Below are 26,013 nucleotides of genomic sequence, written 5' to 3'. Positions count from 1 at the left end.
ACAGAACCCACGGCCTAGGAACACGGCGGCCGGGCCACTCCTCCCTCCCATCTGGGTCCTGTCAGGCTCTGTCTGGACAATGGGGAAAAGACTCACCTTGTCACTGTGTTCCATGAATTCAGCCAAGTTTAAGAGAGTCTGTGTGACTTCGGCAATGTCCTGTGAGGTGAGGGCCAACTCGATGCTCCTGATTAGTTCATCTTGCTGATCTTCATTCAGTTCAGACCAGCAGGACACGAACGCAGCGTTAAAAAGATCCCTGAAGGTGGAGAGAATGGAAAAAGATGTTGGCAAATGCCTCTTGTGACTCTGCCTGGTGTCACGAAGCCACTCCTATCAAACTACTCCCGGCGCCACTGATTTTGCTCACACAGACCCGTGCTGTCCGATAGAACTTCTAGAAATTTCGCTCTGTATCTTTCCTGTAGGATACAGTAGCCACTGGCCAATGAGCACTTGATCCATGGCTAAGGCTGCCTGAGGAATGGAGTTTTAAGTTCTATGTAACTTTAAGTCCCTTCACGCAAGCGCATGTGGCCAGGGACTCCTGTGTTTACAGCGCAGGCACAGATGCGGCGCACAGGAAGCTGTGTGGGGAGGTGCGAGGGGAAATAACCTGTCTCCACAGGCACGTTTCCTGGCAGATTTTGCATGTTTGGAGGGGATGAAAAGAAAGGGGACTTAGCATTAGCAGGTTCAGGACATAATCTCCAAATGATTCCCGGGATACTTCTCAGGTCATGACCAGATTCCTAAAATCGGAAGCGGCAGAGGCAGCACCTGTGACTGCTTTTCAACATACAACCAGAACCCTTAGTTGAAGGGTCATAGACATGAAAACAGAACTTAAAAAACTAGAAGCGTTAGCGGATAGAATCCTGATCCATAAATTCTCGAAGGATCCTCTATGCCAACCTCACCGCGGAGACGCACAGAGGCCTCGAGCCACAGCTGTCCTTTCTAAGACTCCTGCAACTCCTTTACATAATTAAAGCATCACACGGACAGACATGTTTGCTATGCCCGACATCTGGACTCCAACCCCATCCTCTGTTGTGGTGACTGTTGGGGGAAGGGCCTCGGAAACTAGAAGATGTGCTTATAATGGAGGCATTGAGCATTTGATGCCTCTACATATACTCTTTTATTATGCATTTCAAAGGTTAAGCCAGACCGATGTGTGTAATTTTGGGATCTTCTGGAAAAAACTAAAGGTGAAATTCAAAGGATAACATGAAGACCAAAAGAAGTCCCGTGTAAATTAAGAAATAATCTTTCTGACCCACATCCAAGGCCGAATGCACACACCTGGCACTACGGGGATAAACACATATATGCGTGTTTTATCACAAGCCTTTTTCGGATGCCACTGTGCTCAGATGTGAGTTAGAGCAGAAGAGAGCTACCTCGTATCTGCTGAGCATGTGAAAGCTGCACACTGTGCAATCAGGGATATCCCAGGAACTATTTTTAAAGCATAAAAAACCCAGCATTTTATGCCCCATTATAAATAATCATTACGCACTGTAGAAAAATTTGGAAAACAGAAAAACACTGACAAAGAAAATAACTACTCCTTAGAGCTTCCTACTTAATCACTGCTGTATTACTTTCTAATCTCTTCCCTATGTACGAGTGTTCTGAATAGTTGAAATCACACACTTAAACCATCTTGTATTCCATTTCGTTCACTTACATTACACTGTCAATCTTTTACGTGCAGTACAACTTTTTATAAGCCAAATCTTCAATGACTGTTTAAGATTTCTTATTTAAAACAGTATCTTTTGGCGCACCTGGGTGGCTCAGTCAGTTAAGTGTCCAGCTTCGGCTCAAGTCATGAGCTCACGGTTCGTGGGTTTGAGCCCTGCGTTGGGCTCTGTGCTGACAGCCAGCTCAGAGCCTGGAGCCTGCTTCGGATTTTGTATCTCCCTCTCTCTCTGACCCTCCCCTGCTCATGCTGTCTCTCTCTCTCTCAAAAATAAATTAAGAAAAAAAACCAAAACCAGTATCTTTTATGGTAAATTTGATTTCCCAAAGATGGCTGCCACAGCATCTCTTGTTGTACATGCTCTCCTGGAAATTTCCCACTCCCCTATCGAAAGGCAGCATCCATTCTCTCCTCCCCTTGAATGGGAATGGGCTTCAGTGACTGCCCTGAACAAGTGAGTGCGGCAGAAGGGATATCGTGTGACTTCCAAGGCCACGTCTTACAGACACCACACACTTCCGCCTTGTTCCCCTGGGGACACTCACTCTTGAACCTGCCAGTATTCTGTGAATGATCCCCGCAGGACGAGCTGCCCGTACGGGAACCAGGCTCCTAGCCAGGGTTTTTCCTACCTGCCAGACGGGTGAATGAGCCACTTTGAAAGTGGGTCCTCTGGCCCCTGACAAACAGCCCCACTGACACTGAAGTAGGGACGAGCTGCCCCCGCAGGTCATGTCCAAATTGCAGCCTCATGAGCAAAACAAATGACTGTTGTTGTTTAGGACCAGCAGGTTCTGGGGTTATTTGTAACGCAGCACTGAAGGGTTCGAGTGTCGCGATTATTGGAAAGCAGTCCTAGAAAACTGTTACGTCGCTGTTTTCAGAGTTGTAAATGACTTGGTAATTAAAATTCTGGACCTAAATCTACCAAGGCAGGTCAGCTGGCAAGGTTAAGACGGGTGCTTTTCTTGTGATATGAGCTTGTTCAATTTGCCTTTTTATTTTTTTTCCGCCACAAGTTGGCAAAATTAAAAATACTAGCCTTTTATACTGCTACCGCTGATAAAAAAGAACACTTCTATATCGTTTTCTCTGTGCCGATCCCCTTGGTCCCTCCCTGAGGCCGGGGAGGAGGGCGCCCGGCCACGACGTACCTGGCCATCGGGTTGTAGGCCTGAGCCAGGGCCCAGCACGAGCGCAGGGAAGGCGAAGACGAGTCCTTCAGGAGCTCCAGACTCAGCCGCCTCAGCCATTCCAGCCAGTCATCTTTGGAGACCCTTCTGGCAGCTCCCCAGGCCTGTAACCCCCAGGAGACAATGGAAAAAATCATCAGCTCCAAGGGCCGGTTGTGAAGTGCCCTCATCTATTTAATGATCAGTCCGTCCTTGATTTAGAAGATCATTACCTCTCGTGACAAAATTCCCTCAGAGCACAAATACAAAAGAGGAACATTTAATTAGAAGCCATAAAACAAAAGCAGCAACCTTTGGAATATAGCACAATGAAGAAAAAGACTGTTTTACAACTCATTTGTGCTGGACCCGCTCTCTACCAGCAAAGGCCACAGCTCTACAGACCCACGATGGATGGGGCCATCATGCAGGGTGTGTTCGACAAAGCCTAACGGCCCCTGCAGGGTGTGACGGGCCCTGGGCGCTCATCAGGAGGACACTGGCTCACCTGACCCCGGAGAGCCACACAGGAAGAGGGAAAATGCTCAGGCTCATGCCTCCGAGAATCGCGTTCTGATCAGGCGGGCCTGAGCCCAGAGCACGCGGCGCTGTGGTGGAATGGGATGAAAGGAATCGAACAGATTTAATTTTCACTTTCTGATCTATCCCCTCCAACTTTCCTCAAGACTCCGAGCCTTCCAGGCACGAAGAGTTTGGCCCAGGGGAAGCTCAGGGAGGTAGACGGGAAGGTCCAGGTGCCGGGGACGGGCAGGATAGTGCTGTGGCCACAGCCACGCTCTGCAGCTTGGTGGCCTGGCTTCACATGGCTGTTACCTAACTCAGTGGCTGGCTGACCTCAGGCAAGTGACATCTCTGTGCCTGTGTCCTCACTTGTAAAATGAGGTAATTATTCCCACCGCCCAGGGTATTTTAAGGATTAATTAAGTTAAATATGCGTAAGAGATTCAGAGCAGTGCTCGGCACAAAGTTAGCGCTCCTGTGAGTGCCTATAACTGCAAAGTCAGGAATACCGGCTGGAATGCTGGCTTGGCCACTCAGCAGCTGTAGCACTCTGGGCAGATGACTTGTAGGCTGCATCTGAGCCTCAGTCTTTTGCATCAAAGGATAAAATACCTAAAGCGCCCAGCTGGAAGGGATGAGCAAAAAAATGATTGCTATTATTCTCAGAATGACATCTCTTTCGACTGGCCTAGCCCAACTTTCACAGTGCATCCTTAAAATTCTTTTTATGTTTATTTATTTATTTTTTTTGTGCAAGAGAAAGAATGCATGCTGGGGAGGGGCAGAGAGAGAGGGAAACAGAAATCCCAAGCAGGCTCCACACCATCAGTACATAGCCCAACACGGGGCTCGAACCCACAAACCTCAAAATCATGACCTGAGCCCAAGTCAAGAGCTGGACGCTTAAACGACTGAGCCACCCAGGCACCCCTAAAATATATTCTTAAAAGATTTTCCTATAGGGACACCTGGGTGGCTCAGTCAGTTAAGTGTCTGACTTTGGCTCAGGTCATGGTCTCATGGTCCATGAGTTCAAGTCCCACATCAGGCTCTGTGCTGACAGCTCACTCAGAGCCTAGAGCCTGCTTTGGATTCTGTGTCTCCTTCTCTCTCTGCCCCTCCCCTACTCGCACTCTGTCTCTTTCTCTCTCTTAAAAGTAAATAAACCTTGTAGTCCCTCTGGAAAACCGTGGAGGTTCCTCAAAAAATTAACAATAGAACTCCCCTATGACCCAGCAATAGCACTGCTAGGAATTTACCCAAGGGACACAGGAGTGCTGATGCACAGGGGCACATGTACCCCACTGTTCATAGCAGCACTCTCAACAATAGCCAAAACATGGAAAGAGCCTAAGTATCCATCAACGGACAAATGGATCAAGAAGATATAGTTTATCTATACAATGGAATACTACATGGCAATGAGAAAGAGTGAAATCTGGCCATGTGTAGCAACGTGGATAGAACTTGAGGGTATTATGCTGAGCGAAATAAGTCAGGCAGAGAAGGACAGATATCATATGTTTGCATGTATAGGTGGATTAGGAGGAACTTAACGGAGGACCATGGGGAAGAAGGGGAAAAATAGTGGGGGAGAGGGAGGGAGGCAAACCATGAGAGACTCTTGAATGCTGAGAACAAACTGAGGGCAGATGGGGCGGGGGAGGGGAAGGAGGGTGACGGGCATGGAGGAGGTCACTTGTGGGGATGAGCACTGGGTATTCTATGGAAACCAACCTGACAATAAACTATTTAAGAAAAAAAAAGTAAATAAACCTTAAAATTTAAGAAAAAAAAAAAGTTTTCCAGCAGAACTGATACATGGATCCTCCCTAAACTAGGGAAACTGAGTAAAGCAGAGCAGAAGTTCTCAAGCGAAATTGTCCAGGGAGTAAAAGCATCCCCATGTGCTACGGCACCTAACCATCAACGAATCAGCCCATCACTTCCCTGGGGTAAACCAGAGACCTGCGGTTTAGTTTCCGATGAGTTATCAGCAAGTGACATCATAGAAACTGAAACAGAGATATTACGAGGCAAACTGAAAAATGACGTGCACGATTCTCAATGATCTTACAATGAGAACCCTGAGCCAGGAGGAAGACTGACACTAGTTACTTGACTTTCAGACCTTGTTCTGTTGAACAAAATGGCAACATCAAGTCCTTTTCTATCCAGAGGCTTGTGGCTTCCTCCCTACACAAAAGGTCTCTGGACTGCTCCGCAGTACACAGCATTAAAAAAAAAAAATTTTTTTAAATGTGTATTTATTTTTTTGAGAGACAGAGCACGAGTGAGGGAGAGGCAGAGACAGGGGAGACCCAGAATCCAAAGCAGGGTCCAGGCTCTGAGCTGTCAGCACCGAGCCTGAGGCAGCGCTCAAACTCATGAACCGCAGAATCATGACCTGAGCTGAAGTCGGGCACCCAGCCAACTGAGCCAGCCAGGCGCCTCCCCACCAAAAAAGTTTAATGTCTTTATTTATTTTTGAGAGAGAGACAGAGTATGAACAGGGGAGGGGAGGGAGGGGAGAGAGAGAGAGAGAGAGAGAGAGAGAGAGAGAGAGAGAGAGAGAGATGCAGAATCCAAAGCAGGCTCCAGGCTCTGAGCTGTCAGCACAGAGCCCGACACAGGGCTTGAACTCACAAACTGTGAGATCATGACTTGAGCCAAAGTCAGATGCTTAACTGACTGAACCACTAAAGCGCTCCTCCTGCCGAAAAATTATTTTAAATGTTCACTTATTTTTGACAGGGGGTGGCAGGGCAGAGAGAGGAGACAGAGGATCTGAAGCTAGCTCTGTGCTGGCAGCAGAGAGCTCGATGCGGGGCTCAAACCCACAAACTGTGAGATCGTGACTTGAGCCGAAGTTGGATACTTAACCCACTGAGGCACCCAGGTGCCCCTTCAGTGCATGGCATTTTACAAGGTGAACATACACAAGGGAGGATCAGTAAAGTCTTTTCCTTCTTATGACATGCAGTTGAACCCGGGTAACACAGAGGCGATTCAGCACAGTAGTGAAGAGACTCGACTCTGTAGTCACGCTACCTAGGTCCAATCCTGGCTCCACCATTACCGGCTGACATTGGATAAGTTACTTAACCTTTCAGGGCCTCAACATCCACATCTGTAAAATGGTGATAATAGTGATAGCACCTGACTCACAGGGTGAAGGTTAAATGAGTCAATACGCATAAAGTGCTCACAACAGTGCCTGACAACATTGAAAGCACTCTACAAATGTTGGTGGTGGTTATTATTATTATTGTTATCGTTTGAGAAATGGTAGCAAATAAGTCTTCGGAAACCTTAGCTCCGTGGACAACTGCGCCATCTATCAAACAGGCTACGTCCCCCTTATGGGCCTTTCCCTGATGTTCTTTCCCTGAAAACATAATCCACACTTGCTTCTCTGGGCTCTGCAGTAACTGCTGACACCAGCCAGTGTCCTTAGACCACCACTCACTGCTGACCGCCTCAGCCGGTGACGCTGGCACGTGCTGACGGAACCTCGGCTTGTTCATGGAGAACGTGAAGCCCAGACAGCTTCTCCTAAGAGAATTAAGCAGCTGAAAATCCTGGTGGGCATCCTAGAGGTATGTACGAATGGTTTTTATGTCTTCTGTCCCAGGTAAGCCCTCTATAAGCACAGCCAGTAGAAGGATGACCGAGAGGGCGCGCTGTCGCTCTGGAAGCAGGGGAAATGGGGTGGGGAGGGTGTGCTGATCCCGAGTTCTCCATGCGTGAGTACATGGAAGCACAAATGGGTCTGAGAGTCGGCGCTTGAGTGTCTACCGAGGGCTTCTAGCCTCGATCTGTTCTCTCAGGTGACATAAACTAGAGACTCTTTCTTCTTTAAAAAAAAATTTTTTTTAATGTTTTATTTATTTCTAAGAGAGAGAGAGAGAGACAGCGTGAGCAAGGGAGGGTCAGAGCCTGAGGGAGACACACAATCTGAAACAGGCTCCAGGCTCTGAGTTGGCTGTCAGCACAGAGCCCGGTGTGGCTCGAACCCACGAACCGTGAGATCATGACCTGAGCTGAAGTCAGACACTCAATCGACTGAGCCACCCAGGCACCCCTCTTTCTTCTTTCCGTTTGGCAAGGGTGAGGCTTCTTTTTCCAAGTCCTGAACAAACCTTCCTAAAGCAAATGAGACTACTGGGGAATTTCCTAAAACGGTCTGAACAAAGCTCTAAGAGAGGTGGACAGCTGCCTGGCTGGAAGGACATTCTGAACCCAGGCAGCCTGGAAACATCTGGGTGGAAATGTGCATCTGGCCTCTGTGCCCGGCCCCTCCCTGAGGTGTGAGATGTCAGCAGGGTGGCCTCGACAACCGCCTGGGAGGGCCGGGCTACCGGTGACCTTTTCCTTCTCCTGGAGTTTCGGGCTAGCGGGCCACGCTGCAGAGGGAAAGCGGCGTCATGCCTGCCCCTGGGTCTTTCACCACCGCACTCTCAGATAACCCCACGTTTCTCAGCAGCAATCACTTTACGGCTGCCTGTGCGGGTGAAGAAGGCTGGCTCAACTGTCAGTGATAAATAAGCCCTAGGGTTCCCAAGCTGTGTATGAACACACATACACACACACACACGCATGCACGCACACACACGCGTGCGCATTCAAATCTTTATAGGCTCGGCCAAACGCAGAGAACAGGGCAGCTGGGACCCAATTCTGCCGCTTCCTTACCTCGGTCCATCCCGCCCCTGCAGGGCAGCTGCTGTGAGGGAACTAACAAAGGAAGGATCCTACCACGGTGAAATCCAAAACAGAGAGCTGCTTACAGTCCCCAGAAGCTCTAACACTAATACAAAACGTGGGAAATAAACAACCTGCTATATTTATTTAAAAGCCAGGAACATAACAATTATTCTGCTCCATTCCACTGGTGATGCTTTGAACCTGCCTACTTTTTAAGCGGATGGCTGGTGGCATCTATGGTGAGAAAGTGGTTATACCCCAGGCTTACGTCAGCACAGAGAATTCGGTATTTATCTGCAAAGATCTAAAAGATTTTGCTGGGGCGCCTGGGTGGCTTAGACGGTTAAGGGTCTGACTTCGGCTCAGGCCATGATCTCATAGTTTGTGAATTCGAGCCCCGCATCAGGCTCTGTGCTGTCAGCTTGGGATTCTCTCTCTCTGCCCCTCCCTTGCTCACTCTTGCTCTCCCTCCCTCTCAAAACTAAAATAAACATTAAAAAAAAAAAAAAAAAAAGCTTGCTACTCGAAGGGTGGTCCACAGACCAGTGGCAATGGCATTACATAGGACTCTGGTAGGAATGCAGAATGTAGGCCTGACCGTGGCCCGCCCGAGTCCGAACAAGTATTTTCCACCAGCTCCCAGCGGTAAGCCCTGAGCCTCAGGGGTCTGAGAAGCGCTGCTCTAATGTGCCCGCATCAGTCTCGGCGCTCAGGGGCTCCCTGCTTTGGTTCCGGGAATATTACTCACAACAAAGGATTCTATCCAAGTTCCAAGGAAGGTTAGAACTCTGTGCTACATTTACCCTCTATTTAAAAAATGTGTAGTTCGGACACCTAGGAAGAGACAAAATGACCGAAGTTGCCAGTATCCAGAGTTTCGGGAAAATGCTTGGGCTGGTCTTTGGCTGGTCGGCACTGATGGTAGCAAGAGCTAAGAGTTCTGAACAAGAGAGAAGAGCAGGGCTCTCCTTTGCAAGTCCCCCCGGAAACCATGGACCTGCCTTTTGAAGGTTGATGGTGCTGACGTGCAGCTTCTTCATGGGTCCTGTTTCTACCGGCCCGCTCGCCAACGCGTCCCCTTGGCCACTCCTCAGCATTCGATGCTGGTAAATCAGAGGGTCCTCTTCCTCATCGGCGAGGGTGTATCCCTGCAACCAGAGGATTACGGAACGACCCTGCAACTCCTCCGGGTTTAGAAAACACCCTTAACTAAACCTTGGGAGGGTCACGCCTTCTGGAAATGGCAGGATTTCAACAAGAAGTAAAAAGTTACGTGCGTGGACAAAATGAGCCACGGGTGGGCTATACTCCCCACTGCGGATCCATCTCCGCAGGTCACTCCGGGCCACGCTGACCACACCGACTCTAGTGTGAGCCACGCAGCTGCCAACGCCCCAACAAGTGGGTGCGGCGATCACAGGGATGGAGTGTTAGGAGCAGGGGCGGCAAACAGCCTCTTGCCTGGCTTTGTTCAGCCCTAGAGCCAAGAGGAGTTTTTACATTTTCACGTGGTTGGGAATAAAAAAAAAAAAACAACAACCATAAAACAAAGGAAGATTAGTATTTTGTAACACGTGCGAGCTATTACAGAATCACACTGTGCCGACCGCGTGCAAACGCCACAGGCGGGCCGTGGCCACAGGGCCCAGGGCGCCCCGGGAGCGGAGCAAAACTTGCTGTCCTTACACAAATGGGCTGTCCGTCGCTGGTTCAGAGCCCAAAAGCTAGACGTGCTCCCACAGCTAAGGCCACATGAGAACCACAGAGGAAAGACAACGGGGGACTTTGAAACAGAGAGAAAGTGCCGTTCACCTTGACGATTCTACAGATGAGGACGTCATAGCGCTGATGGTTGATTCGGTGTCGTACCAGGACTTTGTTCACCATTGGAATGAAAATCTGGTACTGTCAGAGGAGAGGGAAGAGGTCAGAGGTGCCACTCTGCAGAGCGGGAGGCAGAGAAGGAACAGCACCACCACTGCGTTACAGCTAGTTCTGGGCTTGGGGTGGCTCGGTGCTTTTCAGAAGATCATTTCTTTCTGTGTCTCTTACACACACACACACACACACACGCACGCACGCACGCACACACAGTCCTGGTCCCTAGCATCTTTCATCTGGGCTCCTGCGATGGCCCCTGTGCCCTCTCTGCTCCCACCCTTGGCCTGGTCTGTCTTCCACACAGCACTGAGCGAAATCAGCTCAGAACACAGCATTCCTGTGCTCCAGATCCTCCCAAGGCGTCTAGGCTTGTTCGGGGTCAAAGCCAGAGTACTCATCCTGGCCCCCAACTGTGACGTGCAAATTCTTATGAGCATCAGAAATCACCCGGAGGGTTTATGAACCCAGGGACTGCCGGGCTCCACAGTTTCTGGTTCAGGTCTGGGCAGAGGCCTGAGAGTCTGAATTTCTAACAGGCTGTCAGCAACTGACACTGACACTGCCTGTCCAGGGACATCTGAGAACCTCTGGCCTCTTGCGCCTCGTCTCTATGCCCCGCCACCTTATCTCTATGACCCGAACCCAAGCCCTTTCCCCTGCTCACTCCTCTGAAGCCGCACTGCCTTTCTGTGTTTCCTTGGACACTTCAAGCATGCTGCCTCCTCACACCTATGCACTGGCTACTCCTTCTGCTGGGATCTGACTCTCTGGGCTCACTCAGATCTTTACATTCAGGTCTCTGCTCAAACATCAACTTATGAGAGAGGCCTTTGCGGCCTACCCGAAATACACAGCATCCCTCCCCCACTCACACTCTATGCTCTTATGAGCCAGGCTATGCTTATTAGCTTTGCCTCACTGGACTCTAAGCTCCATGAGAACAAGGACACCATTCTGTTCACCATGTTACCCCTGGAATAGCACTCAGCCCACAGAGGTGGCTCAAGAAATATTTGCTAGGGGCGCCTGGGTGGCTCAGTTGGTTAAGCATCCGACTTCGGCTCAGATCATGATCTCGTGGCCCGTGGGTTCGAGCCCCACATCGGGCTCTGTGCTGACAGCTCAGAGCCTGGAGCCTGCTTCGGATTCTGTGTCTTCCTCTCTCTCTGCCCCTTCCCCGCTTATGCTCTTTCTCTCAAAAATAAAAAAATAAAAAATTATATAAAAAGAAATATTTGCTAAACAAATGAAGGACCCAAAAAAGCCAATAATTCTTAGTTCTCTGACGGTCACTGAGACCTACAGACTAACAAAGAGAGAACTTCAGCGATAAGGTCATCTTCCCAAGGGCAGGCTGGAGAGCACGTTCATGCAGGGCCCCTGCCTCACCTTCTTGCCCAGCTGAAAGACCAGCGAAGACAACGTGTCCATGGCCGTGGGACGCAGTTCCGGGCTCTGGTCCAGGGTTCGAACAATCGGGTGAATGATCCGGGAGGCATAGTCAGTGAAGTCCAAGGACTCTGTGAGGCGGTCTACCGTCTCTAACGCTGCCCTGCAATTGTTAACAGATGGTAGCTGCTAACACACCGTCGTAAAGTGTGAGAAGTGGCTTGGGGGGGGGCTCTCTTAACAGTCAGCACCCAACAGGAAGGAATGGCCTCTCTGGTCTCCCGTGACATGGACCCGAGACCTCTCCCAGTGGGATGGGGACAGCTAAGATTTCCATCAACCTGGGATGTTTCTGAACTAAAATAAAGGGAGCTGAGGTAATGACGACACCCACAACAAAATGGAAAGATGGCCTGGGAACTTAAGGACATTTTCAATGGAACAAGAAAGGCTTAACTACGGCTAGCGACGGTCAGGCCCAAAGGGTGGGCGCCTACTTGCGGGACGGCAGGGGGACCTCGGGAGCATCAAACAGCTTCACGATGGGAGGGAGCAGCAAGTGCAGATAGTCGTCCAGGTTGGCGCCTAACAGCTGGATGGCAGCCAGCAGCTGCAAGAGGGAGAGGAGGGCTGGTGACGAATGAACACAGGCACCAAGTATCTAAATACACGGGGGTGGGGGATGGTCTAGGTAACCCCAGATTCCGCGGGGACCCTGAAAGGCCTTGACTGAGTGGTCTTGAACTACATTCTTTGGGTAGTGCTTCACCCTCTTATTTTGCTTAGGTACCATTTTGTTTTCTCTGAGCTTATTTCAACTGATAAGGAATCGGTTGCTAGAAAGTAGAGAAAACTGGTGTGGGATAAAACATTCACCACAGATAATCTGTGAAAGGAGAGAAAACATACGGGCAATCGAGGGAGGACTGTAAACATCCTGCTAACCGTACATGTCAGGGATTAGCATTCTTTGGATTCGGTGTCATGGATCAAGCATCATCCTGTCACTCAGAGCAGGATCTTGCCTCTTCGCTGATCATGCCTGGACTGTGATGGATGCTGGAAATCTCTCCGGAGGGCACCCTTGTGGACTCACCTTGATGGAGACGATGCGTCCTGGACTGTTGTCATGCATGAAGACACGGAGCATGTGCGGGATCAGCTGGGGCAGATAGAGCTTAAATTCTCCCCCAAGAGCTACCACGATTTGCTCAATGAGAAGAATGATCGTGCTCTGGATCGAGGTGTTCATGACCCAGAATTCCTATAAAGAAGGAAGAGACAGAGAAGTAAAGCCAGGTGCCCTTGGGCTGAAATATGAACCAAGGAACTGAGATGGCACCAAAAAGCAGCAGAAATGCAGTGAGTACAGTGTGCCCCATGGCAGGACTCCTCGCCTACCCTCCTCTCCCTGGGCCCCTTTGTGTCCCACGTCACGGTCACAGCAGGCAAACTAAACCGCATTTCCCTGAACACACCAGGCTGCTTCGCTCTTCTGTGCTTTCCTTGTGCTGTTCTTTACCTAGAACTCCACCTCTTGCTCCGCTAAGCCCCTTCGGTCTTTCTAGACCCGGCTCAAGCCTCACTTCCACGACTTCCACGAAGGCTTTCCCGTTCTCCTCCCACTGCACAGGTCCCTTTGCCCTCCTCCTTCCTAGCTCCTGTGACACGTAATTTTCTCTGCCGTCTTCTCTCTACTAGACTATAAACTAATCAAGGGCAAGAGACCCCTCCGAGCCATCTCTGTCTCCCCCCCACCTCCCCAGCCCCAGAATCCAGCACAGGACCTGGCACAGTCCAGCTCCCTGAACACACCCGTACTCAGTGAATGAGTAATGAGGTTTCCCCCACTCGGGGGGCCCTCAGGCCGGGTTCTGTACTTTGGGTGCCACCAGGTCCCTACCAGGGGGCAACTCCAGTGGATTTCGACTTTGCTACGTAGCACCAGACATTGGTCCCAAATCATTTTCGGGCCTGGGTGATGTCACAAAAGGAGACCTTTTCCCACCTCCAGAGAGTTATGTTCCACATAAGGTACTAAAAACTTGGCCAACTGGCCACAGGTCCTGCCTTGGTACCCCAAATTGGGCCGATTTTCTGAATCCGGGAAAAGCTGTCATTTCAAGTCACCTCAAAAAGAGAGTGGCTAATGCCTTGCCTAAACCTCCAGGGAGGGAGACTGACTGACGACAGAAGCTGTACTAATGACGGCAACACACATATTAATACTTTAAGGCCCCCAAGTAATTCAGGAAAGTCAACGGGAAAAAAAGAGGGAACTCCTCAGAAGAAGGGTTTTATAGATGCAGAAAGTATTTCTACTACAAATTAAAAAAAAAAAATCCCAATAGTTGAGAAAGTAAAAACCATACTGAAAGATGCCAATAAAACTTTATTCCTCTCTGCTTGGAGAGAGGAGTAGTCTTTCTGAAAAAGCTATTTTCTCGAGATAAAAACCTCTGCCAAAGAAACAGCACAGATTTTATGACCCCCACGGGTTGTCTGATGCTCATTCATTTGGACCGCACTCTGCCTTCTTCAGAGAAAGCCCACCTGCCTCTCCGTTGTGTTACTACAGGCTCTTCGCAGAGCTCCCCTACCTCTAAGAAACCAGGCAGCCGGCCCCGGGGTCACTGTTAACAGAGACTGTTCTCGTCCCAGGCTCGTCCCAGGCTCGGGGCGCTCATTAAAATGTGAGGATCAACAGAAAGGAAGAGCCCCTGGGGTACCTTATCTATCTCAGAGAAAATGAAAGCTACATTTTGCAGGTGTGAGGCTCCCTGCCTCAAACCCCTACATTTTGGGCCTACATCTATTTTGGGGAGTACGTTCTCGATTAGTCCAGCTTCAAACCATGAGTACCCGGCTGTGGCCTGGGCCCCTCCCCCAGGCCACCGGCCTGCTCCCCACACTCTGCTCCTTGCGCACAGGCCTCTGTGGCAGGAGCCGGGGAGCAGAGCGGTTTTAATTATTTACACAGACAGGAGTTTTTCAGTTCTGAGACCCAGTTTCTGGGAAGTTCCAGGTTTGAAGTCAGCCACTTTGCTCTTGGTCCTGCTGCTTCCTCCAAGCTAACTACAGAGGGCTGCGGAGAAGCGTAGAAAACAGGGAAGACTGTCTTCCAATTCTTTGAGGGCACAGCCATCTCCCCCAGCACAGACATTTAAATGATCCAGATCAGCAGGGAGTGGGCCTCCTCCTCAAACGGGAAAACAGCATCGCCACCGAGTGGGAGCCCTGTGCACCTGCTCAGAGCAGGTTATAAAATCTGGGACATGAACCTCTCCTCCGCTGCTGCTTCAGCCAGAAGGTGGCATTTATGCTCTGAAAGGCGGTGGGGGGAAAGCCTCGCCTTCGTCCCCGGTGCCTGCCAGGAGTTCATCGTATTTAATAGCCCTACGCAAACCCAATCCCCATACCTCTCTTAAGGCCATGGTTTTACGAGCCATAAGAAGGAGGGCTTCCCTGGGAACAGTAAAGCACTGCTGTGACAGTAAAGTGAAATTGCTTTGTTGTGTGTGAGGCAAGGAACTCGAGACTCTATTTCGGGCAGAACGATAACTTCAGGACTTCAGGATCCCTCTTCCGACTTCACACTTTGTACTTGGGTGCCGCAGCCTCTGCAGGGCGGCCCCCCTCCCCTGTCAACACCCGCTGGGGAACCGGGCCCCGTTTTTTATCCTCGGGCTGGAACAGCTCTCCGCAGATGCAGGACAAAACTGTCCCTGTTATCCAAGCCTGCCTCCGAACGTTCCTTGACCCAAACACTGATGCACCGGCCCCAGCATTAACTTCTACTCACTCTCATGAGCGTGACTATTTCATCCATGTAAGGCCTGATGTGGCTCTTCACAAAGGACACCAGCATTCCCAGCTGCTGGAACAGAAACTGGAACGGAGAAGAGGTCAGCAAGTTGGCATTGTAAAAACTCCCTGGGCCAAAAAGTGAGGGGCTTGCAAATGTGGAAATACCAACCACTGTTTGATCTCAAACTCTATTCTGGTAAAAGGTCAGGGGTTGAGCAACCTGGCTCCTCCTGGCTCCAGCAAGTCCCAGAGACGTAAATCCTTAACGAACATTGTGATTAGAATGGTCAAACGTGTTCTTCAAGCAACTGTTGAGCAACCCCCACCTCTAACCGCAAAATTCTCGCTTCTGTGCACCAGCTTCGCCCCTCTCCCTATATAAACCCTGAGCTATGGCTCGGTGGGGCGCTCTTCCGAGGACTTTTCGGGTGATCGGGAGGGGCCGGCCGGCCGGACTAAAATAAACCTGAATAACCAACTCCTTTTGTGTTTTGTGGGCTTTGTCCTCGGTGATTCTCCTTTGGAACGGGAGGTCTCACGGCATCAGGAAGGATGTAGGCCTCCCAGGCTTACCCTAAGTCCATGGGAACAAACGAAACAACTACAGGGTCGGTTCCCACACCACTCTATGTACTGAGAGTAAGTCTAAAAAAAAAACCCAGAACTGAAAACCTTTGGTGGTGACAGTGGTTGGGGCTAAAAACAACTGCCGGTGGCTTTAGACCCCAGGTGAGCCAGTTTCTGCACAGCAGATGTTCTGGGGTCACACTGGCTGTCATGAGCCGCGATGCTACCTATTAGCTCCATGACCTTCATTTAACCTCTCTGCACCCAGCCTCTTTGGTTGAAAAAGGCAGGTTAACAGTCTACTTGTCTCTGAGGCTTATGTTAAAAGTTAAATGGGATAATACCTGGATGCGAATGCTGTTAAGTGCTCCGTGAACACCAGCTGTCACTGAAAGATTTCTGGAGTTACTGAAGACTTAAAAGCGGACGTGCAATTTTGAATCAAATGTAAATGCATCTTTTGTCTCTTCAGTTCCAATTCACTACCACTTCCTTTCTCAAAATACAGCTATTATGGACACTGGTTCATTTACAGTAATTAACTCAATTAATCAGATCTTAATTTATAGTTAACAGTAACTAGTTCTTTGTAACTCTAAGAAACTTTGAACCAAAACAGTAAGCAAGCCAGGGGATGCATGGGATAAGGAGACTCTGGGTTGATACGGCACACCCGTAAGAAGAGGCGCCTTCTGCTAAAATAAGCTGCGATGGAAAAGACTGGGGGAGAGGCAAACCCAGCTACTGAAGAGGTCTTCAGGGTATAGTTTTCATGTTGTTGTGATCTTCAGAGAGGGCTACATGTCAATCTCCAGTAGCAAATCATATTCTAAATGCCCCTCCCCAAAAGATGGCTCTATTGTTATAGCTCTCTCTTTGCCTCTGCCTCCCCCCATTAATAAGGATAAGTTAGCACTGAACATATGTATTTTTCACTCTTACCCACATTTGGAAACTTGAGTTCAAGTTGGGGATAAATCAAAAGCATCCTTTCAAATAGCAAGTAACGGACTTAAGGACTCATTACCTAACAGGACAGGCAGGTTGGGCTCGAAGGGAGGGTGCACACATTCTCTGACAACAAGGACACCAGGGATTCTAAGGGGGTCAGAATCTGCTCACCACACGGCACAGTTCCGACTCAACCCAGGACGGCCATTCCTACCTGTCTCTTGGGCGCCTCCTCATCAAATCGCTACTGACAGTTTTTGTGAAATGGTCTCGGGTCTCTATAAAAGGACATTCTAGAGATCAAGGGATATGAGGCTCTAAATATAACAGTTTTTTAGTTAAATTTTTGTTATGGGAAACCTGACAGAAGGCAGAAAATCGAAGCTGGAGGAAGGGCAGAGCACTGGGGATGGCAGGGCAGAAAGGACAAAAGTGTCCTGAGCCTCGCTGTCCTTCCATATTAGGTGTAACGAGGAAGCCCCTCTGTGGCTAAGTCACCAGTAATGGCCACACAACAGTACCCACATGCAAGTGCCTCCTTCACAGCACTGCCTCATTCTTCTCCTTTAGATTTGCTCACAAGACTTTCTTCTCTTTCCCCCCTGAACATTAGTGTTTGAAAAGAACACATAGTTTTGTTCTGAAAATATGGTGGGTTAGATACCCCTGCTATGAAAAGCCTAAAAATAATGCACAAAAGATAATAAATCTTGTTATTATACCATCAGAACCTAAACCTGTTACAGAAAGCCAGACCTCCAGGGGGCTACATATTAAGAGAAATGGTGACCCTCCCACCCCCAAATCTGTCCACTGGCAAAAGGAGACAAAGATATTTGTCAGTCTTGATGTAGCATCTGGGTAGGAAAAAAGTCTCCCCTAAGCTTGTAATTTCAGTTCGTTCTCATGTGTTTATTAGATATGGGTTAGCTGGGTCATCTCTGGGGACTGAGAAACTCTAAAAAAGAAATTAACTTAAGGTTCTCCTGGATCACATGGCAGAAGCAAATGTAAATCTGGAGAGATGTGACCTCAGAGCCAGGGAATGCCCAGTGAACTAGGATATGCAATCCAAAATTAGAAAACGCATAAGGATAGACCACTCAGAAGGTGACCCAGCAGAAACAATAAATAGCAGGATCAGACCCATCAAGAATTTTATACATATTGGAATTATAGAATAAACATATAAATCTGTTTACTTATTTTTCTTAATATTTTATTTATTTCTGAGAGAGAGAAAGAGTATGAGCAGGGGAGGGTCAGAGAGAGAGGGAGACACAGAATCCAAAACAGGCTCCAGGCTCTGAACTGGCTGTCACCACAGAGCCCGACACAGGGCTCAAACCCACAAACTGTGAGATCATGACCTGAGCCGAAGTCAGACGCTTAATTGACTGAGCCACTCAGGCGCCCCAAATAAATCTGTTTAAAATGCTTAAATTCTCATATTTATTTATGTGAGAATTTAGGGTGCCTGGGTTAAGTATCCAACTTAGGCTCAGGTCATGATCTCATGGTTCACGAGCTTGAACCTGGTGTCAGGTCTGTGCTGACAGCTCAGAGCCTGGAGCCTGCTTCGGATTCTGCGTCTCCCTCTCTCTTTGCCCCTCCCCTTCTCCTGCTCTGTCTCCCTCTGTCTCTCAAAAATAAATATTAAAAAAAAAAAGGTAAGAATTTAAAAAGTGAGTAAAAAATAGGATACCACCATAACATACTAAGCATATTTAAAAGACCCTAATATAACTATAGATATAAAAAAAAAGAATGTAGTTGAACCTAAAAACTCAAGGACAGGTCCAAACACACAATGGAAGAACTCATGAACAGAAACAGGAAGTGAAGAAATATCTAGAAGGGAATCTCAGAGCAATAAAGATGAAAAATACAGATAAGAAACTAAGGGACATTAAGGACAGAGTGAGAAGCTCTACATGTTGAAACAAATCTGGAAGGGGGCGCCTGGGTGGCTCAGTTGATTAAGCGTCTGACTTCGGATCAGGTCATGATCTCACAGTTTGTGGGTTCCAGCCCCACGTTGGGCTCTGTGCTTGACAGCTAGCTCAGAGCCTGGAGCCTGCTTCAGATTCTGTGTCTCCCTCTCTCTCTGACCCTCCCCTGCTCACGCTGTCTCTCTCTCTCTCTCTCTCTAAGAAATAAATAAAAGATTAAAAAAAAAAAAAGGAAACAAATCTGGAAGAAAAAAAATCAAAGGGTGGAATACTCATATTTCAGAAGTCCACAAATCCCAAATAGGATGCGAGAAAGAAATCCATATCTAGATACACAATAGTGGAGTTTCAGGGCAACAAACACAACGAGAAGATCAGAAACAGGCACTGAGACAAGCAAGGTTAGGTGAAAAGGAATCGTGATTGCTCAACCAAAGAAATTAGAAAATGTGGGATCTTATCTACAGTTGCAGAACCCTCAATCGTATTCTCAGCTAAGTAAGGATTTTAAAAGAGGGTAAAATAAAAATGTTTGCAGATAAAACAGAAGCAGAGAGCTTACTTTGATGGATGCTCACAAGAGGGATGTGCCTTGGCTCTAAAGAAGGATAATGATGCTAAGAGGAAGCACTGAGGTGGGAGACAAAGTATGGAGAAGTGAGTTGGCAAGTGTGTTTGCATAAAATAGTGATAGTGTTTAGTTTGGTGGTAGAAAAAAACAGTGATACTTCATAGTAGGAAAAAGAATAGTGATACTTCATAATAACATAAGAAGGAAGGAGATAGTCTGAGCAATCATTCTAAGTTTTGTATGTTATTCTGGGAAAGGACGTAGATATGGATTAATTTTAAAAATTAGTATTAAAGTTAGGTATGTGAGGCAAGATCGTAAGGGTAGATAGAGAAAGATAAAATGAATCCATTACTCATCCTGTACCCGGGGACATATTCCACAGAGTTCAAAGTTCTGAGTATAAAAAATAAGGGGGGACTTGGCTGGCTCAGTCACAGGAGCACACGACTGTTGATCTCGGGGTCGTGAGGTCAAGACCCAGGTTGGGTGTAGAGATTACCAAAAAAATACATAAAAAAGCTTTTAAAAAATGTAAAAAATGAGGCCAATCAAGTACAAAAAGAGGTAAGAATTATACACACACAAAGCTTTTCATTACAGGATTATTTTAAGTATCAACAGAGTAGAAAAAAACGTAAACATTCGTCTATGGGGACGGGTTAAATGGCTGTGGTACGGCCACACAGTGGCGCGCCATCACCTCTCAACGAAAGAGGGCATTCTTGGTGTGCTGCTCCGGCACGGACTCCAGGGCACGCTGCTGTGAAAGTGTGAAAGTGGAAAAAAGCAGGCACCACAACAGTGTTTATATTATGTTATTTTCTGAGGAAGGAAGGTGGGGGCATATATATTTCCTTATATTAAAAAAAACAATAGTGAGAAGATAAATTTTAAAACTAATGAAAATGGTTACCTCAGGGAGAAGTGTGGTAGGCAGAACACTGGTACGCCAAAGACGTCCATGCCCCAATCCCCAGAACCTCCCAATAAATGACAAAAGGGACTTCTGAAGATGAGATTAAGGTTCAGGACTTCGGCATGTGGAGATTATCCCGAGGTAGCCAACCTAAACAAGGAGTCCTTACCTTAAAAGCAGAGAATGTTTCCTGGCAGTGGGTAGAAAGAAATATCTGACAGCAGAAGGGTCAGAGAGATGCAATGAGATGTTGCTGACTCTGAAGATGGAGGAAGAGGGCCAAGCAATGTGAGAAGCCTCTAGAAGCTAGAAAAAGCAAGAGGATGGATTCTCCCCTAGAGCCTCCAGAAAAGAACGTGGCCTCACCAGCACCCGGATTTTAGTTCAGTATGACCTCTGTCAGACTTACGACCTACAGAGCTGTAAGATAATAAATTTGTGTCATTTGAAGCTATTACGTTGGTGGTGATCCGTTATAGCAGCAAAAGGAAATGATAGAGGAAGATACATGGAATAGAGATGAGGAGAGAAACTAGACTTCACTGAACGTATTTTATAGTTTTGGCTTTGGAACCATGTTAATGTCTTACATAATCAGAATAAACCTCAAAGTTAAATTAGAAAACCTAAGTTAAATTAGAAAAACCTGGAAAAATTTCTAAAAATTGAAAATAAGCAGAAACAAATTAATTTAACTATAAGTCAAGTCAGTTGGACAATCACTCAAAGAATTTCAAGTGACTTTAAACACAGCATTTTGGAGGACGCCTGGGTGGCTCAGTTGGTTGGGCGTCTGACTTCAGCTCAGGCCATGATCACGCAGTTCACGAGTATAAGCCTCGCATCAGGCTCTGTGCTGACAGCTCAGAGCCTGCAGCCTGCTTTGGATTCTTTGTCTCCCTCTCTCTCCGCCCCTTCCCTGCTCATGCTCTGTCTCTCTCTCTTTCTGTCTCTCTCAGAAATAAATATTTAAAAAAATTTTTTTTATAAAAAATAAACACAGCTTTTTGGTATATACCTCCAAAAGAACACATCCTTAGAACAACAAAAAAACTGCAAAACCCCTTGAACTGCATTCAGTAATCTTACTGTTATTACTAATACTGGTCACTTACTATTTACATGCATATAAAATACATGGAGGTATGTATCTTACAAGATAAAGCAAGTAATTATAGAAATGTCAGCACCAAGAAACCAAGTATTTCAGTGTGAGCAACAAAGTAAAAACTCTTAAATCTTAAATATGCAAGACTTAATTTTTCTCTTTCCAAAAATTACTCATCTCTAGTTCTGTTCCCTGAAATGGCCGAGAATAAGATATGTCAGTAGCAATGAGCACCCTAGCACACAAACTGCCATCTCTTAAGTACCATCTCTCACTTAAAGAAACCACAGCTCCAGGGACACCAGTCAGTTAAGTGTCTGACTCTTGATTTTAGCTCACGTCATGATCTTACAGTTCATGAGATCGAGGCCCATGTCAGGCTCTATATGACAGTGTGGAGCCTGCTTGGGATTCTCTCTCTGCTCCTTCCCTACTCATGTGCACATGCTCCTTCTCTCTCTCTCTCAAAGTAAACAAATAAACTTAAAAAAGAAACCATAGCTTGTTGGAAGTGGCCATGCCAAGGCTTGAGTGAAATGTACTTGATAAGCTCAAAATATCTTTTTTTTTTTTTTTTTTTTTTTGCCAGAAAGCAAGAAAGCAATCAAAGACTAAGACCACTGGCAATGTAAAAAGAACACAACAGCCAAGTTGACTGGGATAATTAGATCATGAGAAAAAAACAGTGCCTTCAATGAATAGGAAAATACACACACACACACACACACAAACAAGTTGATAATGATACTCCAAAAGCAAAAGGGGCCGTGGGGTGGTGCCTGAGTCATTTCAGTCATTACTCTGAAAAACCGATAAATAAAAGAATCATGCATTTATTCTGCCCCTCTAACTACACTAAATAGTTGGTAACATAAAGTTCTTTATAGATGATTGCTAGCTAATAAATCCAGGAGTAATAGAATTAGAAAATCACCATTTTCCAGTTGCTAATGAAATAATAGTTCTACAAAACAATCTTCAACAAACACTAAAAGGATTAGGAGAAAAGCTGATGGGACCACAGCCTACTGACTACCCTTTATATTCCTAGAAGTGGATTCTTTAGAAAAGACTTGCTTACAACTGTTGAAATAGGAAGTATGCAGTACCGCCTGTGAACCCAAAAGAAGGAACCCGAATCTAATCAAGGCATCTAAATCTAACCAGTTTACAAGAAGTGAAAAGATATCCTGAAAATACAATCAGCCAAATCCAGGATGGGAAATTCTCTAGGAAAAATGACCTGCTTTCTTCACAAATAAATGGTATGAAAAAAAAAAGTGGGGTAAAAGGAGGACAGGAAGAGAATTGGATATATCAACGGAATGCTATGTGCAGGCCTTATCCGGATTATGATTTAAATAAACCAAATGTAAAAACACATTTTGAAGACAAACAAGGAGGGGACCTAGGTGGTTCAGTCGGCTAAGGATCTGACTTTTGATATCAGCTCAGGTCTTGATCTCAGGGTAATGAGTTCCAGCCCCATGATGGCCTCCATGCTGGGAGTGAAGTTTACTTAAAAAAAAAAAAAAATGAAAAAAAAAAAGAAAAAGAAAAAGACAAACAAGAACAATGTGAAGAAGGCTTCATATCAGAAAATATTAAGGAATTGTTTTTAATTCTATAGATCTTATAATTTTGGTTATATGGGGGAAAAGTATTTATTGGTGAAGTAGTATGATATCTGGAATTTGCTTTAAAATACCCCAGAAAAAATGTGTGTGTGTGTGTGTGTGTGTGTGCGCGCGTGCGCGCGCGTGTGTGTGTGAAGAGACTGGTGGGGGTGGTGGTAATAAAATGAAATGAAATTGAGAGAATGCTGATAATTATTAATGAGTATGGGAATTTAATAGAAGTTGTCCACTCTTGTTTACGACTGAAATACCCCATTATTGACCATTTATTAAAATTAAAGATGGCCAACAAGTAAAGGGCAAAAGGTAAGAAAATGAAAGCGTAAATCAAGCCCAAAAAAGACAGAAAAGAAAATAAACAAACAGATAAAGCACTAGATCAGGTGGTGGAAATAAACCCAAATTTACCAGCAATCACAACAAATGTAATTGAACTGAATGCAAAGATTTTCAAAGTAGATTAAAGGAATAACTCAGCTGATTACACATATCATGATCACGAGTGGCCCATCTAAAGCAAAAAATTACAAGACAATTAAAAGTAAAAAGATAATAAAAGACATACTCCCTTCAAAAAAAAGATGGTGTAGCTGTATGAAAATCAGGCAAAATAGATTTTAAATTTGAATGTACCTATAATATATTCCCCCAAATACATAAAACAGAACTGACTAAACTATGAGAAACTAATAAAGCCACCATTGTAAAGGGAGATTTTTCTCTCACTTCTCTCAGTAATGGACAGATTAAGCAAACAAAAAATTAACAAGAATACAAAAGACTTGAACACGATAAGTAATAAGTTCAAATCTAATGACATACGTGGACCTTTGTGTATAACGTTAGCAAATATACACCATTCCCAAGCATGGAGGAAACACTTATCAAAAATAGATCAAGCAATAGACTATTAAGGCGGTTTCAGCAAACAACAAGGAATCATAAACCCAATGCAATTAAGTTGGAAATAGATAATCCAAAGAAGAAATTTGAAATCTTGTAAATCTGCAAATTAAAATATCCACTTCCGAATAACTCAGTGGTGTAAGAAGAAATCATAGGAAACATTAAAAACACTTCTCTCTGAGCAATAATGGCACTCCTACATTATTATTTAGCTGTAAAGAAGGAATAAACTACTGACCCACAACGAACCTCACAAGAATCATGTAAAGTCAAAGAAGCTAGGTGCAAAAAAACACATTTGATTCCAGTTCTATGAAATGTCCAGAGAAGGCAAACCTATAGACAGAAAGTAAATAAAATGAGTAATTTCCTAGAAAAATGTGACCAAAACTGTTTTAAGAAGAAACAGAAAAACAGATCTTTGAACCTATAGTTAAAAAAATAGTAACAATTACAGGCGAATTCCACTCAGGACTGCAGATGTAAAAAAATTTAAATTGAGTAGTAGATATAAAGTCAATGTATATCATAATGAAGCTAGTTTTAAAACAAGAATTCGGGAGCCTAGCTGGCTCAGTCGGTTACGCATCCAATTTCAGCTCAGGTCATGACCTCACAGTCCGTGGGTTCGAGCCCCGTGTCAGGCTCTGTGCTGACAGCTAAAAGCCTGGAGCCTGCTTTGGATCCTGTGTGTGTCTCTCTCTCTGCCCCTCACCCGCTCACTCTCTGTCTCTGTCTCTCAAAATAAAATGAAGACATTAAAAAAAAAAAAATTAAAGAGAAAGGGGGCGCCTGGGTGGCTCAGTCGGTTAAGTGGGTTAAGTGTCTGACTTCGGCTCAGGTCATGATCTCACAGTTTGTGGGTTCGAGCCCCATGTCAGGCTCTGTGCTGACAGCCAGCTCAGAGCCTGGAGCCTGCTTCAGATTCTGTGTCTCCCTCTCTCCTGACCCTCTCCTGCTCACAATGTCTCTCTCTCTCAGAAATAAATAAAGCATTAAAAATGTTTTTTTTAATGATAAATAAATAAAACAAGAATTCAAGGATATTTCAACATTAAATTTGAACTAGAAAAGACCCTGGATAGCCAAAGCAATCTTGAAAAAAGAAAACCAAAGATGGAGGCATCACAACCCAGACTTCAAGCTGCGTTACAAAGCTGTAATCATCAAGACACTATGGTACTGGCACAAAAACAGACACATAGATCAGTGGAGCAGACTAGAGAACCCAGAAATGGACCCACAAGTGTATGGCCAACTCATCTTTCACAGAGCAGGAAAGAATATCCAACGGAATAAAAACGGTCTCTTCAGCAAATGGTGCTGGGAAAACTGGACAATGACAGGCAGAAAAATGAACCTGGACCACTTTCATACACCAGACACAAAAATAAACTCAAGATGGATGAAAGACCTAAACATAAGACAGGAAGCCATCAAAATCCTTGAGGAGAAAGCAGGCAAAAGCCTCTCAGACTTTGGCTGAGGCAACTTCTTACTCAACACGTCTCTGGAACAAGGGAAGCCAAAGCAAAAATGAACTGTTGGGACCTCATCAAACTAAACAGCTTCTGCAGTGAAGAAAACAATCAGCAAAACTAAAATGTAACCGATTGAATGGGAGAAGGTATTTGCAAATGACATATCAGATAAAGGGCTACTATCCAAAACCTATAAAGACCGTATCAAACTCAACACCCAAAAACTAAATAATCTAGTGAAGAAATGGGCAAAAGACATGAATGTACACTTCCAAAGAAGACATCCAGATGGCCAACAGACACATGAAAAAATGCTCAATGTCACTCATCATCAGGGAAATATAAACCAAAACCACAGTGAGATACCACCTCACACCCATGAGAATGGCTAACATTAACAACTCAGGCAACAACAGATGTTGGCGAGGATGTGGACAAAGAGGAACCCGTTTTCATGGCTGGTGGGAATGCAAACTAGTACACGCACTCTGGAAAACAATATGGAGGTTCCTCAAAAAACTGAAAATAGAACTACCCTACAACCCAGCAATTGCACTACTAGGTATATATCCAAGGGATACAGGTGTGCTGTTTCGAAGGAGCACATGCACCCCAATGTTTTTAGCAGCGCTATTGACAATAGCCAAAGTATGGAAAGAGCCCAAATGTCCATCAACGGACAAATGGATAAAGAAGATGTGGTATATATACATACAACGAAGTATTACTTGG

General features: G+C 46.0%; 1 protein-coding gene across 2 annotated transcripts in view; it reads right to left on the bottom strand.

Moving 5' to 3' along the window:
• Positions 1 to 26,013, bottom strand: part of MTOR (mechanistic target of rapamycin kinase) — a 137,933-nt gene that overhangs the window by 75,525 nt on the left and 36,395 nt on the right. For both annotated transcript variants that reach the window (XM_039234939.1, XM_039234938.1), the window contains exons 20-27: positions 15,185 to 15,271; positions 12,479 to 12,646; positions 11,880 to 11,992; positions 11,383 to 11,545; positions 9,925 to 10,017; positions 9,114 to 9,260; positions 2,866 to 3,008; positions 97 to 259 (exon numbers count right to left, since the gene is read on the bottom strand). In XM_039234939.1, coding sequence (XP_039090870.1) covers positions 97 to 259; positions 2,866 to 3,008; positions 9,114 to 9,260; positions 9,925 to 10,017; positions 11,383 to 11,545; positions 11,880 to 11,992; positions 12,479 to 12,646; positions 15,185 to 15,271 — 1,077 coding nt within the window. The remainder of the gene's footprint in view (positions 1 to 96; positions 260 to 2,865; positions 3,009 to 9,113; positions 9,261 to 9,924; positions 10,018 to 11,382; positions 11,546 to 11,879; positions 11,993 to 12,478; positions 12,647 to 15,184; positions 15,272 to 26,013) is intronic.

Source organism: Hyaena hyaena, unplaced genomic scaffold, assembly GCF_003009895.1.
Source record: "Hyaena hyaena isolate Hyena2069 unplaced genomic scaffold, ASM300989v1 scaffold_94, whole genome shotgun sequence".
In the NCBI taxonomy this organism is placed as follows: domain Eukaryota; kingdom Metazoa; phylum Chordata; class Mammalia; order Carnivora; family Hyaenidae; genus Hyaena; species Hyaena hyaena.
The sequence above is the reverse complement of the archived record's forward strand: the minus strand, read 5'-3'. Positions and strand labels throughout refer to the sequence as shown.